Here is a 16,193-nt window from a genome sequence, read left to right as displayed (position 1 = left end):
CCGCCCCCCGGGCACCGGCTGTTCCCCGGTCCTGCTCCGGTCCCGAACCGGGGAGGGGTGGGGGGACACGGGATCCGCAACCCGGCCAGTTGCATCCCGAACCGGGGAGGATCCGCATCCTGCTCCGGTCCTAACCGGGAGAGACCCGCATCCCGACCCGCTGCCTCCCGAACCGGGAGGGACTCGCACACCGAGCCGGGAGGGACCCGGATCCTGCTCCGGTCCTGGGCCAGGAGGCACCTGCATCCCGCATCCTCCTCCGGTACCGAACCCGCAGGGATCTGCATCCAGCATCCTGCTCCTGTCCGGAACGGGGAGGGACCTGCATCCTGAACCGGCTGGAGCCCGAATTCCACTGTGATCCTGAATCGTCTCGCACACGGAGCCGGGAAGGATCCGCATCCAGCTCCAGTCTTGAACTGGGAGGCACCTGCATCCCAACTGGCGGCACCCGAAGCAGGAGGGAACTGGGAATGACTCGAATCCCTCTCTGGTCCTGAATGGGGAGGGACCCTCATCCTGCTCTGGTCCTGGATTAGGAGGGACCCACACTCTGAACCATCTGCACCCTGAATTGGGAGAAATCTGCACCCTGGTGCAGCTGCATCCAAGCCTAGAGGGACCCACAGCCCAAACCAGCCCTGCAGCCCAGTCCAGCTGTGCCTGAACTGGGAGGGACTGGCACCCTGAACCAGCTGTGCATCCCAGTCCAGCCGTGTCCAAACTGGGAAGGACTCATGCCCTGAACCAGCCGTGCGCCTTGACATGGCTGAACACCCTTCTCCAGTTGCACCCAGGGACAGGAGGGACCTGCAGCCCAGACTGGCTGTGCATCCCAAGCTGGCTGCACCCTGAACCAGGAGAGACCTCTGCCCTGAACCAGCCACACACCCCAAAATGGCTGCACCCTAATCCAGGAGGGACCTGCACCCCAAACTATCTGTGTTCCTGGTCCTGCTGCACCCTAATCCAGGAGGGACCTGCACCCAAAAGCATTTGTGTTCCTGGTCCTGCTGCACCCTAATCCAGGAGCGACCTGCACCCCAAAGCATTCGTGTTCCTGGTCCAGCAGTGTCGTGGCACGATGGATAATGCTCTGCCTCTGGAAGCGGAGCTGGAGCACCAGTGGCTCCTCAACACCTCCCTGAACGAGTCCTTTGCCAACCAGTTTGTGCAGCCCCCCTGGCAGGTGGCCTTGTGGGCTGTTGCCTACACCCTCATCGTGGTGGTGTCAGTGGTGGGGAACGTGGTGGTGATGTGGATCATCCTGGCTCACAAGAGGATGCGCACCGTCACCAACTACTTCTTGGTGAACTTGGCTTTTGCCGAAGCCTCCATGTCTGCCTTCAACACGGTGGTGAACTTCACCTATGCCATCCACAACGAATGGTACTATGGGCTGCTCTACTGCAAGTTCCACAACTTCTTCCCCATCGCCGCTGTCTTCGCCAGCATCTACTCCATGACGGCCATCGCCCTGGACAGGTGAGCAAACCCCAAACCCTCCCCAGCACTGGGTAATGTGCTCAGCTCTCTCTGATCTCCAGTCCTGGGAGGGCATTGCAATTAAAACCAAGCTCATTTGGGTAAAAGGGAGCTAGAAATAATCCCTCTCCGTGCCCTGGTTGCAGGTGGCTTTGGGAATCCATTGTCAGCTCTGTGAAAGAAGCTCAAGAAAAGGCTTTAAAAGCCCATTGGTTGTGTGTCTTGGGTGTGTGTTTGTAGCATCGCTGTCCTCTCCCTTCCCAGCTCCTCTGCAGAACCATCCATTCCTTCCCCAACCTCCTCATTTCAAAGCAAATTCGGTATTTAGCACAAAATGGCATCACTCATGACATAAAATACACACCTGTGTTGGATGTGCCTCCCTGGTGCTGTAGGAGCTGTGTTGTGTTGCTCAGTCTGGGTTGGGAACTGTCTTGAGCATCGGCACCAGGATCTGGGTGAGTGTTGACCCCCAGCAAACCCACCGTGAGTTCATCAGTGGGGTCAAGGGGGAAAGACCAGTGCGAGGGATTTATCCCCTTCAGCTGCAACCAGCACAGCTTGGTTGGTCTGGGTGTTTTTCACTGCCTGGTTTCTGCTGCTGGCAGAGAGAGATCTTGCCGGTGTTTTGCCACCATCAGAAGTTCAGCCAGCGTTTGGCAGGGCATGATGGCACAGGGGACACTGCCGTCCCAACCCCCAGGAATGAGAAAGGGGTGGAGGGACACAAAACAGCCACACACCAAGCACCTCCAGCTCCCCTCTCCCTTTCCAAGAAATCTTTGGTGGCATTTTCACACCAGCACTAGAGAGAAAATCCAACAGCTTCACAGTCCCCTCATGAGTAGAGGCATCTCAAGAGCAACAGATTTGTCCAACACAACATATTTCCCAAACACTCTCCTGGAGAGAGTCCAGAGGAGCCACAGAGATGATGGGAGGGCTGGAGGCAGGCTGGGAAAGTTGGGGTGTTCAGCCTAGAGAAGAGAAGGCTCCAGGGAGACCTTAGAGCAGCTGCCAGTGCCTGAAGGGGCTCCAGGAAAGCTGGGGAGGGGCTTGGGACAAGGGCAGGGAGTGAGAGGACAAAAAGCATTTGTGTTCCTGGTCCTGCTGCACCCTAATCCAGGAGGGACCTGCACCCCAAAGCATTTGTGTTCCTGGTCCTGCTGCACCCTAATCCAGGAGGGACCTGCACCCCAAAGCATTTGTGTTCCTGGTCCTGCTGCACCCTAATCCAGGAGCGACCTGCACCCCAAAGCATTCGTGTTCCTGGTCCAGCAGTGTCGTGGCACGATGGATAATGCTCTGCCTCTGGAAGCGGAGCTGGAGCACCAGTGGCTCCTCAACACCTCCCTGAACGAGTCCTTTGCCAACCAGTTTGTGCAGCCCCCCTGGCAGGTGGCCTTGTGGGCTGTTGCCTACACCCTCATCGTGGTGGTGTCAGTGGTGGGGAACGTGGTGGTGATGTGGATCATCCTGGCTCACAAGAGGATGCGCACCGTCACCAACTACTTCTTGGTGAACTTGGCTTTTGCCGAAGCCTCCATGTCTGCCTTCAACACGGTGGTGAACTTCACCTATGCCATCCACAACGAATGGTACTATGGGCTGCTCTACTGCAAGTTCCACAACTTCTTCCCCATCGCCGCTGTCTTCGCCAGCATCTACTCCATGACGGCCATCGCCCTGGACAGGTGAGCAAACCCCAAACCCTCCCCAGCACTGGGTAATGTGCTCAGCTCTCTCTGATCTCCAGTCCTGGGAGGGCATTGCAATTAAAACCAAGCTCATTTGGGTAAAAGGGAGCTAGAAATAATCCCTCTCCGTGCCCTGGTTGCAGGTGGCTTTGGGAATCCATTGTCAGCTCTGTGAAAGAAGCTCAAGAAAAGGCTTTAAAAGCCCATTGGTTGTGTGTCTTGGGTGTGTGTTTGTAGCATCGCTGTCCTCTCCCTTCCCAGCTCCTCTGCAGAACCATCCATTCCTTCCCCAACCTCCTCATTTCAAAGCAAATTCGGTATTTAGCACAAAATGGCATCACTCATGACATAAAATACACACCTGTGTTGGATGTGCCTCCCTGGTGCTGTAGGAGCTGTGTTGTGTTGCTCAGTCTGGGTTGGGAACTGTCTTGAGCATCGGCACCAGGATCTGGGTGAGTGTTGACCCCCAGCAAACCCACCGTGAGTTCATCAGTGGGGTCAAGGGGGAAAGACCAGTGCGAGGGATTTATCCCCTTCAGCTGCAACCAGCACAGCTTGGTTGGTCTGGGTGTTTTTCACTGCCTGGTTTCTGCTGCTGGCAGAGAGAGATCTTGCCGGTGTTTTGCCACCATCAGAAGTTCAGCCAGCGTTTGGCAGGGCATGATGGCACAGGGGACACTGCCGTCCCAACCCCCAGGAATGAGAAAGGGGTGGAGGGACACAAAACAGCCACACACCAAGCACCTCCAGCTCCCCTCTCCCTTTCCAAGAAATCTTTGGTGGCATTTTCACACCAGCACTAGAGAGAAAATCCAACAGCTTCACAGTCCCCTCATGAGTAGAGGCATCTCAAGAGCAACAGATTTGTCCAACACAACATATTTCCCAAACACTCTCCTGGAGAGAGTCCAGAGGAGCCACAGAGATGATGGGAGGGCTGGAGGCAGGCTGGGAAAGTTGGGGTGTTCAGCCTAGAGAAGAGAAGGCTCCAGGGAGACCTTAGAGCAGCTGCCAGTGCCTGAAGGGGCTCCAGGAAAGCTGGGGAGGGGCTTGGGACAAGGGCAGGGAGTGAGAGGACAAGGAGGGGATGGATGAAAACTGGAGGAGGGGAGATTGAGGTGAGATATGAGGAGGAAATTCTTTGTTGTGAGGGTGGTGAGAGCCTGGCCCAGGTTGCCCAGGGAAGCTGTGGCTGCCCCATCCCTGGGGGTGTTGAAGGGCAGGTTGGATGGGGCTTGGAGCAGCCTGGGCTGGTGGGAAGTGTCCCTGCCCATGCAGGGGGGTTGGATCTAGATGATCTTGAAGGTCCCTTCCTACCCAAACCATTCCATGATTCTGTGAAGACAGCTCAGCTTCACAATTCCTCATTTTGGGTCCTACTTCCCAGGGAGTAAAAGAGATTTTTGGTCAGAGATAAGTGGTGGAGGAGGAGGCTGGCGTTGCCGTATGGCAGCACGTTTGGAGCTGCTGCCTAAAAGTGCTGCACAACCTGGCACAGATCTTTCCCGGTGAGAAATCCAAGTGCTGCCACAACTCACTCACTGACAGCTTGGAAAACAGAGCTGGATGATGCTCTCTCATCATTTTAAAACAGGCTTGGATTTTGTTTTGCTCTGGAGTGGCTACAAGACCCTCTCCGTGAAACAAATCGGGCAGAGCCAACCTCTCCTACTGGAGATGTGGGGAGATTTAAGGAAATAACAAATAAAAAGAGGAATTCTGCCAGTGTGGCTCAGTTCCTACCCACTGGTGTTGCTGGCTCTGTTTCAGGAGTATCTGAGGATGTTTGAGATCAGCTGGAAAAGACCCTTTAATGGTAGGATGAATTAAAGAGATTTATTATTTTATTTTAAATAATTTGGGTTTTAGCCTTCACTCCACACCCTGGAATAACCAGAAAAGCCAATTTGCCAGGGGAAGCTGGAAAAGCATATGCAAAATGAGAAGCAAAGGCAGGTTTGGGAGCCCAGGGCTGACTTTTTGGGGGAGGAATTGGCATTTTCAGCTTTCTTCCTGGTTCTGCAAACACTTTAGAGAGGGTTGACTTACCCATGGCTGGGCTGCAAAACCTGTGTGTGCAGGCTTGGCTGGCTCACCAAGAAGGACCCAGAAGAAGCTGCAGCCTCAGTGTGGAAACACTTCCTGCATAGAGCTACCTGCTGCATTCCTTGGCCCCAAATTTCCAAGGAGGTGGAAAAATGGGAAGGTGAAGGCAACAAAGTCCATTCTTTGCTTCTCCAGGCAAGTGGCATGCAACAATATTTCCAAGGGCTGGAAAACTGCCTGTTTTCCTGTGTCCAAGACCTGACAATAGCAACTTGAATGAATGAAATGCAGGAAGTTGTTGCATGGAACCCAAAAGGAAAAAGCTGTGTGGGAACAAGGAAAGCAAGTACCTGAATTTGGAGCAGCAGAGTAAGGTGGATTCAGCAAAATAGGTGTATTCACAGCCAGGATGGCTCTGAAACCAACCATGACTGCAGTTCTGATTTCCATCAAAAACCAGGAAAATAGAATTGAATGTGCCTCCTGTTCCCAAACTGTATTAAGTCATCCATCAGAGCAGTCAGACATGGAGTCTGAGGGCTCAGAGGAACGTCAGCCCACAGATTGCTCCCCTAAATCATCTCCTCTTGTGCTTTCTGCCAGCAATTTCCAGAACGTCCTCGCCGGAGGAGATGAAACTGCCTTGGAAAGACTCGGCTTGTTCTTGAGAGAACAAGCAGAGAAGTGGGTTGTGGGTTTGATTCCCCCAATGGCTTTTTTTTGTGTTTTTGTTTTGTTTTTTTTAGCAAAACCTGCCATGGGTTTGTGCAAGAAAAATAATAAAGCTTTTGCTCTAAGCTAGACCATCCGCTCTTTCACCAGGACCTACTTCAGCCTGGGCACAATAGCTCCAAAAAAAGAAGGTAATTCTGTCGTGAGGGTTGTTCTGAACCCTGCAACAATAGCAGGAAATTCAGGAGTCAAGGCTGGCAGATACTAACGTCTGCTCAGGAAAAGCCATGATGCTGCTTTTCAGCATCCTGCAGCAGTGGGGGACAAGCAGCTCTCTTTGGCACTCTACAATTTGCCATGTCCTTCGTTTTCGGGTGTTTCAGTGCACATCACACATCCCCTTCCAGCCTCAAACTCTCCCAGTGAATTAATTCACTTGAAAAAGAGAGACAGAAAATCTTGTTTTTTTCCAGTCTCCCAGGAAAAGTGAAAGCCCAGCAGTGCCCATGGTGAGTCCAAGCTAATTTGCAGCCACACATAGAGGGGAAAAAAAAAAATCACTCTGGACATCTCTAAGTTGCAATATCTCTGGCATGTAGGATGGAGCTTTGTTAGATAAACCATTGACACTCTCCCTGAGCCCTGGATTCCCTTCTGAGAAGCACCACTGTTAGCAAACTTTGGAATGAATGAGTTCCCATGATAAGGGAACCAGCAAGGTGAAGATCCCCAATTATTTGCAGAATCAGAAAAAGAATCGTGTCTGATCTCAAACCTGGAAGTGAGCCAAGCTGGAAACACCACAGACTGAACAAACCCTGAGCAGGGTGAGAGCCCTGCCCTGAGCTCAGGGTGAAGACAGATTGTGCAGCATTCAGGCTATTTTATATAAAGCAATTTCCCTTTTTCTGCAAAGCATCCTCCACTCCTAAACACCTACCTGGGACTAACCTCCCGCAACTCCTAGACTTGCTGGTTTTGCTCATTAAAAGAGCCCCCTCAGCCCTCCACCAGCACCAGCACTGCCAGATCACCACACTTGGCTGGGCAATCCAACTGGCATCTTCTTTTTTTTTTGTTTTAATTTCCAAATGGATTATCAAATTATATTAGGTGTCTTAAGATTCATCAATTTACCAACAGGAGAAACATCAAATCCACAAACATTCTTTCACCACCACAACTCCTAAAATTGCTCGTTTGCAACCGAGACCAGTTAGTATCTCCCTAACCCCATATTATTTGCAGCAGAAAAACTGGCTCAGAAAATTATTTACTGCTTACAAGCTTGAACTCCCACGTTGGACAATCCAGCTGAATATCAGGAACATATTCACCAGCACAGTGACCCCCTGCCTTTCACAGGAGATGATGACTGCAGAAAAAAACCCTCTGGAGAGAACAAATTACATCAGCACGCAGACAGATTAATTAGTCATTTACACCCTAATATAGCACCAGCTTGTTGGGGCTTTTTTTTAAATCTTGACTTAATGGACTTCTGGGGTTTCCAGTGCAGGACACTGATCTGCACCCGGTGCTGTATAATCTTGCCCTGTTGGGATGTAATTTGGAAGGGGGAAGAGGAAGGGAGAAGTGAAAGGAGCTCAGGGTTTAGGTGAGCAGCCTCGCGGCGCCACCTGCGCCATCACCAGACCAGCTTTTTGCTCTCCCAAGAAATCAAACATCACTGAACACAGTAAAACAGGCTGTGAGAGTTGGGGTGTTCAGCCTGGAGAAGAGAAGGCTCCAGGGAGACCTTAGAGCACCTGCCAGTGCCTGAAGGGGCTCCAGAAGAGCTGGGGAGAGACTTGGGACAAGGGCAGGGAGGGATGGGATGAGGGAGATGGATGAAAACTGGGAGAGGAAGCTGGAGGCTGGAGGTGAGGAGGGAATTCTTTGGTGTGAGGGTGGTGAGAGCCTGGCCCAGGTTGCCCAGGGAAGCTGTGGCTGCCCCATCCCTGGGGGTGCTGAAGGGCAGGTTGGATGGGGCTTGGAGCAGCCTGGGCTGGTGGGAGGGGTCCCTGCCCATGCAGGGGGAGTGGATCTAGATGATCTTTGAGGTCCCTTCCAACCCAAACCATTCCATGATTCTATGAAAACCCTGTAAAGCTGCTGGATATTCAGCAGAGAGTTGGCTCCAATCATTTTCCAGCTGGGAGTTGGAAAGCCTGATGGCCTTGCTAAGGAGTCACTCACCAAGGCCAGTTCGTGCCCCTGCTCCGACAGGGGGTAGGACTGGATAACCTCCAGAGGTCCCTTCCAACCCCCACCATTCTATGAGGGTCAGTATTTTTGGATCCACTTTTGCAACAAAACCCTCATAGAAAACCAAAAGGCAGGTTTTTCTCTACAGAGCCTTTTGTTTTTTGGGTAGGAAAGACCAGGAGCCGTGCTGGAGGTATTTGACCCACCTCAGTGCAGGGCATCTGCTCTGACTTGGTTGCAAATTCCACCAGGACTGACTCAGTACTGAACCCCTCTTTGCTCAGGATGGGGAACCGTTGTGCAATAAAAGGCACAAACCCCATGTCCTCTTGGTTACTTATCTCTTATCTGTCGCATCCTTCTTACTTAACGAAGCAGATAAAGAAACTCTGGGATGAAGGACGCTTCATAAATTTTTTCTTATTGTATCAATCTCATCTCCATTACAATTGTTTAATGTTAGTTATCCAGGCAGAATCCAGATTTCCAGATGCAATTAATAGAGGGCTACACTGCCTGGAATGCAGCATCTATTTAATAACCGATATGCTCGGAGCTGCCCTGGTACAAATGCTGTTGTGTCATCATGGTAACGCTCTCCCCCAAAACACAATAAAATATTTAAAGAGCAGTAAATGACATTACCCACGTCATCGGGTGGCGTCTGGCGTGCAGCTGGGTGCCTCAGTGCCAGGCTCATTAAAAATGGGGGACGTCAAATGTTCACTGTGGTGGGAAAGGTGGAAGGGAAATGGAGGGTATTACATCAGTTTGCAACTCTCCTGCAAGGAGCTGGGTGATCCTGAGTGTGCAAAACTTGCACTTGGAGGTGGTGCTGCCACATCCCAAAGGAAAACAGCTGCAGGTAATTTTGTTTTGAGGAACAGGGGTCATTAAGTTTTCCCAACCCAACAGCTTCGGCAGGAAAATGGCCAGTTCCTGGTGCCACCTCCATGCACAGGGAATAAAACCTTTCCCTAACGCAGGAAATCTGGCCTTAAATCCTCAACCAAGAGCCAATTCCTTTTAAAAAATGTGGACTTGAAGACCCCACAGTGGTTTGTCACACACTGCTGTAACCTGCAAGGGCAGGATGCAGGATGCTCATGTAGGGCTATGCCCCTCTTCCTCACCTCCCTCCACAGAATGGTTCTGGTTGGAAAAGACCTCTAAGATCACCGAGTCCAACCATAACCCAACTCTACCAACCATTAACCCAAGTCCAGTGCTTAAACCATGTCACTCAGCACCACATTTTCAAGCCTCTTAAACACCTCCAGGGATAGAGACTCCGTGGCAACCTGTGCCAGTGTCTAATTACCATTTCAGTGAAGAAACCTTTTCTAATATTTAATCTAAATCCCTGGGTTTCTGAGCTCCAGTGCACGGTGCCACCTCATGTTGACCTTCTCATCCACCATCACCCCGAAGAGGCTCTGGGGCTCCTGTTTCAAGACTCCCAGAGATGTTTCTGATGGATGATCCCTGATGCTTTTTGCATTATGTGGAGTGAGGGGCTGCCAGGATGTATTAAAGTGGTGTCAAAAGTACAACCCCCCATGAAAGTGAGACCTAAAACAGCCCCAAAAATGCTACATTTGGAACCTTGCAGCCTTCATTTCTCCTTTTTCCACCTGGCAGGTACATGGCTATCATCCACCCGCTGCAGCCCCGGCTCTCAGCCACTGCCACCAAGGTGGTCATTGGTGTCATCTGGCTCCTGGCTTTCCTGCTGGCATTCCCCCAGGGATACTACTCAGTGATGGAGGAGCTGCCTGGCCGGCTGGTGTGTCTGGTGGAGTGGCCAGAGCACAGCACCAATGTCTACGGAAAAACGTGAGTTGAACTTCCCAGCAGTGGGGACGAGTCACTGCACAGCCAAAAAAAACCCAAAATAGATCCCAAAAAGTATAAAAAAACAGGAAATTAAGAAGGATGGGAATGGCTCAGAGTTCCCTGGGGTGGAGAAAACCTCCCCCTTCCCTAGCAAGGGCTGGTGAAATGTAGTTAACAGTATCAAAATCTCTATTCATATCATCTTGGGGCAAATTGAAGTGAATTAAGATGAGTTCAGTGCTTCTTGTGTTCCAAATGTTGCCCTTCTTGGATGCTCATCCTCAGGGCAAAGTCACATAAAATGGCTGAGACACCATATTTTGTTGGGGGGAGGGGTCTGCATTGCCTCCAGGACTTACGCATACACAGAAATCAGCCTGGCTTCTATAGCACTGTTCCTGCAATCCACACATCTAAAGGCTTCCTGGGGCAAGAGTTATTCCTGTGAGAGATCAGTAGTTTTACTAGGGGTATCTTGGCCAAGCAACAGAATCACAGGGGTTGGAAGAGACCTCTGAAGATCCAGTCCAACCCCCCTGCTGCAGCAGGATCACCTGGGGCAGGTCACACAGGAATGTGTCCAGAAGGGTTTTGAAAGTCTGCAGAGAAGGAGACTTCACAACCTCTCTGGGCAGCCTGTCCCAGGGCTCCCTCACCCTCACAGGAAAGAAGTTCTTTCTCATGTTGAGGTGGAAGTTCCTGTGTTCTAGTTTATGTCCATTGCCCCTTGTCCAACCACAAGGCACCACTGAGAAGAGCCTGGCCCCTTCCTGACACCCCCCTTCAGATATTTGTAGACATGAATAAGATCCTCTCTCAGTCTTCTCAAGACTAAACAGCCCCAGGTCTCTCAGCCTTTCCTCACGTGACAAATATTCCAGTCCCTTCATCATCCTTGTAGCCCTCACTGGACTCTCTAGCATATCCCTGTCCCAGCCCATCCCAATAACAGGGAAAAAAAAAACAAAAACGGTTTAGGATTTACCAAGTCTAAATGGCCAAAAATTCACTCCACACTTTAAAAAAAAAGCAATAAAAAGAGACTCTGTGGCATCAGCTCAGGCTGGGAGGCAAATGCTGGGCTAGGAGGGCTCAGCAGGGGTCTCTTTCCTTCCTGTTAAGGTACCAGCTAATTACATTTGGCATTTCCAAAGGGTCTGGGCAGCCCTGCCAGCCTGTCAGCCCAGCAGCCCTCTGGGCTTTGCTCTTTGAAGTCCATGAGTCGTGCAGCGAGTTAAATGTCATGTGTGAGAGGAAAAAGAGGCAGAGGGGGGGAAAAAATAGGCATTTGTGATCTCCAGCCCCGTGGAGCAATGAATTAGGGCTGGGAAATTGTGCTGGAGCCAAAGCAGAGACACCCACACCCACACAGAGGTGTTGAAAGCCAACCTGAGCCTGGCAAGGGCCTCTGTGCAAGACAAATGAGATAAGTTTGCCAGTTAGCAGCGAGTGGCGGGTCGCAGAGCTGGATAGTGTCATTTATTATCACACTGTTTATTTGCACTGCAAGGCAGGGATGGCAAGAACTGAGCTGGGGCTGGCCCAGCTGATCTCCAGAGGTGTTTTCCAACCTTCATTACTCCAGGCTACAGTGATAAATAGAGCTAGAGCAGAGGAATGCTGCCCACGTGGCTGGGATGGGGCTGAGCCCCCTCTGGGACCCAAGCAGCACCCAGCACGAGCTCAGGGACTGGCTTTGACAGCTCATTTGTCATGCAGCTGGACGCCAGGGCTGTCCCTTTTTCAAACAGCTAATTCAAGAGGAAAATGCCACCATTAACCTAGGAATGATTTACCATTAAGCCAGGAATGATTTGCTGCTGGAAGCCGGGGCGCTGCTTCAGAGCCTGAGCACATCCAGGGGGCCAGCCAGGGGGCTCTGCAGCCAGGAAAGCAGATGCTAAACAGGAGCTTTTTCAATAGCCAAATCCCAAAGGTTTAGTGAGGATGGAAATTGGAGTTGCAGCTCAGCAGCACGACTCCAAACTGCACCAAGCCACTTGCAGAGGGCAGAGCCCGGGATGTTATTTTACTGTCCCAAAATAACTTTTCAGGGACAGGTGGCTGGGCCACTGTCACCCCCCCTGGTGTGGCCTGGGGCAGTTATTTCAGGAAGGCATCCTTTTCCAATGCCACAATGAAAAAGAATATTATCCTCTAGTTCACAGTGAAAGCAGGGGACTTCTCCCAACACCACCAAGTCTTTTCTCTTAGCAAATGGAGCCCAAGAAGCACGACCCCAGCATGTAGAGAGGATCAGAGACAGGGATGTGCACAGGAAGGTTTTTTCACTGGGAAAATGTCCTGTTCTCAGGCCACTCCTATAGGGGGAAGTAAATAGAGGTGCAGGTGAGGTGCTGTGTCTGCTACAGGAGCTGGTGATCCAAGCTCGATTCCATTCAGCAGCTCCTCAGCCCTGCTAATCCCTGATTCCCAGCTTTGGTTTCAAAACAGATGCCTGATCTATTCCAATTTTCTTAGCTGCCATTTCAGTTTGTCAAGGGGAAAAAGCCACTCCAGTCTCCAGCTTCTCTGGAAGACAACAGCCTGCAGCAGCTATCTGGGCTTTGCAATGCAAAAGGAGATGGCAGCTCCCAACATTCCTGTCCCATAACTCCTACGGGCTCCTCCATCCTTGACAAGACCCTTATCCCACACCCAAGACCTTTACATGACCAATTCTAGGCCTCTCTGTGTGCTCTGATCCTGCAATCCTTGCAGATCAATGAATCACAGAATGGTCAGGGTTGGAAAGGACGTCTGTAGATCATCTAGTCAAACCCCCTTCTAGAGCAGGATCCCTTAGAGCAGATCCCACATCATGTACAGATGGGTTTGGAATGTCTCCAGGGATGAAGACTCCACAGCCTTCCCATGCAGCTGTCCCAGGGCTCTGCCACCCTCACAGGGAATAAATATTTTCTCATATTCAGCTTTAATCTCCTGTGTACCAGTTTGTGCCCATTGCCCCTGGTCCTGTCACTGGACACCACTGAGAGGAGTCCCATATAGGGAAGCTCTCACATGGACATCATTTTTCAGCACCCAGGGTCCAAGAAATAAAAGAATCTTTGGAAATCTCTGTCCCTGCCAGGCCCTGGCAGCTCTGAAAATAAGGGTCTGTCCTGCTTACATTATCTGACAGCTCCTCTGGAGCATTTCTGCATCCTTCCCAGCTGTTGGCAGCTGGTTTGAGACCCTGCATTGATGGGAACCACAGCAAGACCCTCATGGTGAAGCCACAGAGACGCCTCTTCAATTAGCAAAACAAAAAACAGCCCTAGGAAATCCAGCTGAAATGTGATTAGTGCTGGGCAAAGAAGAGGCCAAATGAGATTGCAGGTACAAAACAGGGGTGGGTCCATGGCCAACCCTGTTCCCTGTGGGATTGACACCAGGCATGAGCCTGCCCCATTCATTACACTTTGGAGATATTATTCAATCTAAGCTCCCAGAAGGATGAGTGAGTGCAAGAGCAGAGCGTGGCCACAGGGCAGGAATGGCCTTGAAAAGATGCAGCACCTCACACTTGAGCAGCCCAGAAATCATATCACAGAATCATGGAGTGGTTTGGGTTGGAGGGGACCTTAAAGATCATCTAGATCCAATCCCCTGCATGGGCAGGGGCACCTCCAATCAGCCCAGGTTGCTCCAAGCCCCATCCAACCTGCCCTTCAGCACTGCCAGGGATGGGGCAGCCACAGCTTCCCTGGGCAATCTGAGCCAGGCTCTCACCACCTTCACACTAAATGCATGCAAAGACCCTAAAGCTGTTCCAAGACAATTACCTCCAGCACACCTGATGCTTTCCAAGCCAGCATGGTGCAAACCAGCTGTGTTTCTGTACCACTATTGCTCACCTTTCTGCAGAGGAGAGAGGTTCTTGCAAGCTACAAAGGTCAGAAGGAACCTGCAAGGTCAAATCATCTATCCTTGTCCTGTTTGTTACAAACAACATTATTTTTTTCCCTTTAAACCAGCTACTATCTAACACAAACCTTTCACTGAGCCCACTTTTGTCTTGCAAGCTGCCATGGCTCTACCAACTTCACAGCAAGTCCTAAGTTGCACTCACAGTTTAATCCAGACCCTCTCCTTTGATTTTGGGCTTATTTATACCTAGTAGAAACAGTCACAAAAATCCTGCCCTTTCCACAAGCATGGAGAACTGAATTCAGTTCAGAACTGATCCGGCCACTGAATTCCCACCATAACAAAGGTTCAGGCTGTGTTTTGGGGACTGGGATTGTGTTTTTTGCCGCCTGAGTCCAGCTAAACCCCCGGGGGACGAGGATTTAGGCAAGCTGCATCCAAGACCCACTGTTTGCCCTGCAGGAAAAGCTTTAATTCCTTCATCTTAATATTCTCATCCCCTACACATCAAAAACCCCCATGTTTGTTCCTGCAGGACTGCCAGAGAAGAGGTGTGATAAGAGCAAGAATTAATCTCTGGGATGATTGGGTTGTAAATAGAGTAAAAGTGAGAGTAGAGCCACTTCAGTGAAGACATCCTTGCTTTATGAAGGTAACACAAGTTCTTCACAGGCCTCTGCACCCCATCCCAGGAGGGTGCCAGGGTGCCAAAGGCTGGCAGTAGAGGCTCAAAAAGATTGGGGTGAAAGTAAGGAGTCCTTCCTGTGTGCAGGAATTGTATTTTGCCCTCAAGCTTGGTTTGCAAGACAAAGACTTAACAGGTAGAGGAGACACTCAATGACCATCATATTTTCTAGGTATCACTTCTGCATGACCATCCTGATCTACTTCTTGCCACTTCTGGTGATAGGATGTGCCTATACTGTGGTTGGCATCACCCTCTGGGCCAGTGAGATACCCGGCGACTCCTCTGACCGCTACCACGAGCAGGTCTCAGCTAAGAGGAAGGTAAGGAACTCCAAGCAGGAGCCATCCATGACCAGGTTCCAACTAACCATGGCCAAAATACTTCATTAGGAGTGGAAACAGGTCAGGTCTTGTTGCATGGTTATTGCTAACAGAGCAGAGAGTGTCCTCCAGATGCGTGTTGTCCATGAACGTGCATGGTTTAAAAAACCAAGGTGTCAACCATGTGTTTCTGGCTGGAAAAGTCTCCAAGGTAAAAAGAAGTGGCCCCTTCAGGAGGGTGACTGGAGATGACTTTGCTTCCTTTCCCTCTCTTCTTCTCACAGGTAGTGAAGATGATGATCATTGTGGTCTGCACGTTTGCTGTGTGCTGGCTGCCCTATCACATCTACTTCACCCTGCAGTATTTCAACCCTGAGTGGTACCTGCAGAAGTTCATCCAGCAGGTCTACCTGGCTATCATGTGGCTGGCCATGAGCTCCACCATGTACAACCCCATCATCTACTGCTGCCTCAACGACAGGTGGGTTTCGAGGGACTCTTGGCCACTTTCTTGGTGCAACAGGAAGGGGTGGAGGGGGAGACACTGAGAGATCTGATGGAGGAGAGTATGGATGGACAGTTTTTTTGCAGGATGGATGTCCCTCATCCTCTGCCAGGGGGATGCTTCCAGCAGATACAAATATTCACCTTAATAGTCTTTCCAAAAGCTCCTGTGGGACTTGAAGGCAGGTATGAAAACCATCCTGACCCTAACTGGGATTTATCATAGGTTTTTTCCTCCTCTTAGTGAAGATCAGTAATTTTTTGGTGTTTAGCAGCACTTAGATCTGTCTTCCCTCTCCTAGCAAGGTCCTTTTGCCATCTCCATGTCCCTCACCCCTGCCTTTCCCCACCTCTTTTGTCCCCCCAGGTTTCGCGTGGGGTTCAAACACGCATTTCGGTGGTGCCCGTTTGTCAGCGCAGGCGAGTACGAGGGCCTGGAGTTGAAGTCAGCCAGATACCTGCAGACACAGAGCAGCATGTACAAGGCCAGCCGGATAGAGACCACTGTGTCCTCAGCAGTGGGCATGGCTGAAGAGGAGCTGGAGGAGAGCAGCAAAGCCAAGCGTCTCTCTGTAGACATGACCTCCAACGGCTCCTCCCGCAGCGACTCCAAGACAGTCTCCGAAAGCTTCAGCTTCTACTCCAACACGCTCACCTAAGCAGTTTCTCAGCTCCATCAGCTACCCAAGGGTGCCACCATCCCCCTTCCTTCACAGGGATGCTCCAACACCTAACCCATCCAGTGCCACCACCTTGGTCTGTGATGTGCTGGCTTTTTTCTGTGCTGTTTCACCATCTCGTGCTGTGCCACTCACTTGGGCGAGCCCAAGGGCAAAAGCTTTGGGTTGGTTCCATGTGCAC

General features: G+C 51.0%; 1 protein-coding gene across 1 annotated transcript; it reads left to right on the top strand.

The window, feature by feature from the left end:
• The first annotated feature begins 2,778 nt into the window (after positions 1 to 2,778).
• Positions 2,779 to 15,991, top strand: TACR1 (tachykinin receptor 1). The gene is made up of 5 exons (XM_010003920.1): positions 2,779 to 3,179; positions 9,753 to 9,947; positions 14,678 to 14,828; positions 15,113 to 15,309; positions 15,700 to 15,991. The coding sequence occupies exons 1-5, from the start codon at positions 2,779 to 2,781 to the stop codon at positions 15,989 to 15,991; spliced, it is 1,236 nt and encodes a 411-aa protein (XP_010002222.1).
• Positions 15,992 to 16,193: the final 202 nt, after the last annotated feature.

The sequence above is a fragment of the Chaetura pelagica genome, unplaced genomic scaffold (genome assembly GCF_000747805.2).
Source record: "Chaetura pelagica isolate M959 unplaced genomic scaffold, ChaPel_1.0 scaffold528, whole genome shotgun sequence".
Lineage (NCBI taxonomy): Eukaryota > Metazoa > Chordata > Aves > Apodiformes > Apodidae > Chaetura > Chaetura pelagica.
The sequence above is the reverse complement of the archived record's forward strand: the minus strand, read 5'-3'. Positions and strand labels throughout refer to the sequence as shown.

Coding starts and splice junctions, on each gene's coding strand:
- TACR1 (XM_010003920.1), top strand. CDS start 2,779: ATGGATAATGCTCTGCCTCTGGAAGCGGAGCTGGAGCACCAGTGGCTC. Junction 9,948..14,677: donor ACCAATGTCTACGGAAAAAC/GTGAGTTGAACT, acceptor CATATTTTCTAG/GTATCACTTCTGCATGACCA. Junction 15,310..15,699: donor TACTGCTGCCTCAACGACAG/GTGGGTTTCGAG, acceptor TTGTCCCCCCAG/GTTTCGCGTGGGGTTCAAAC.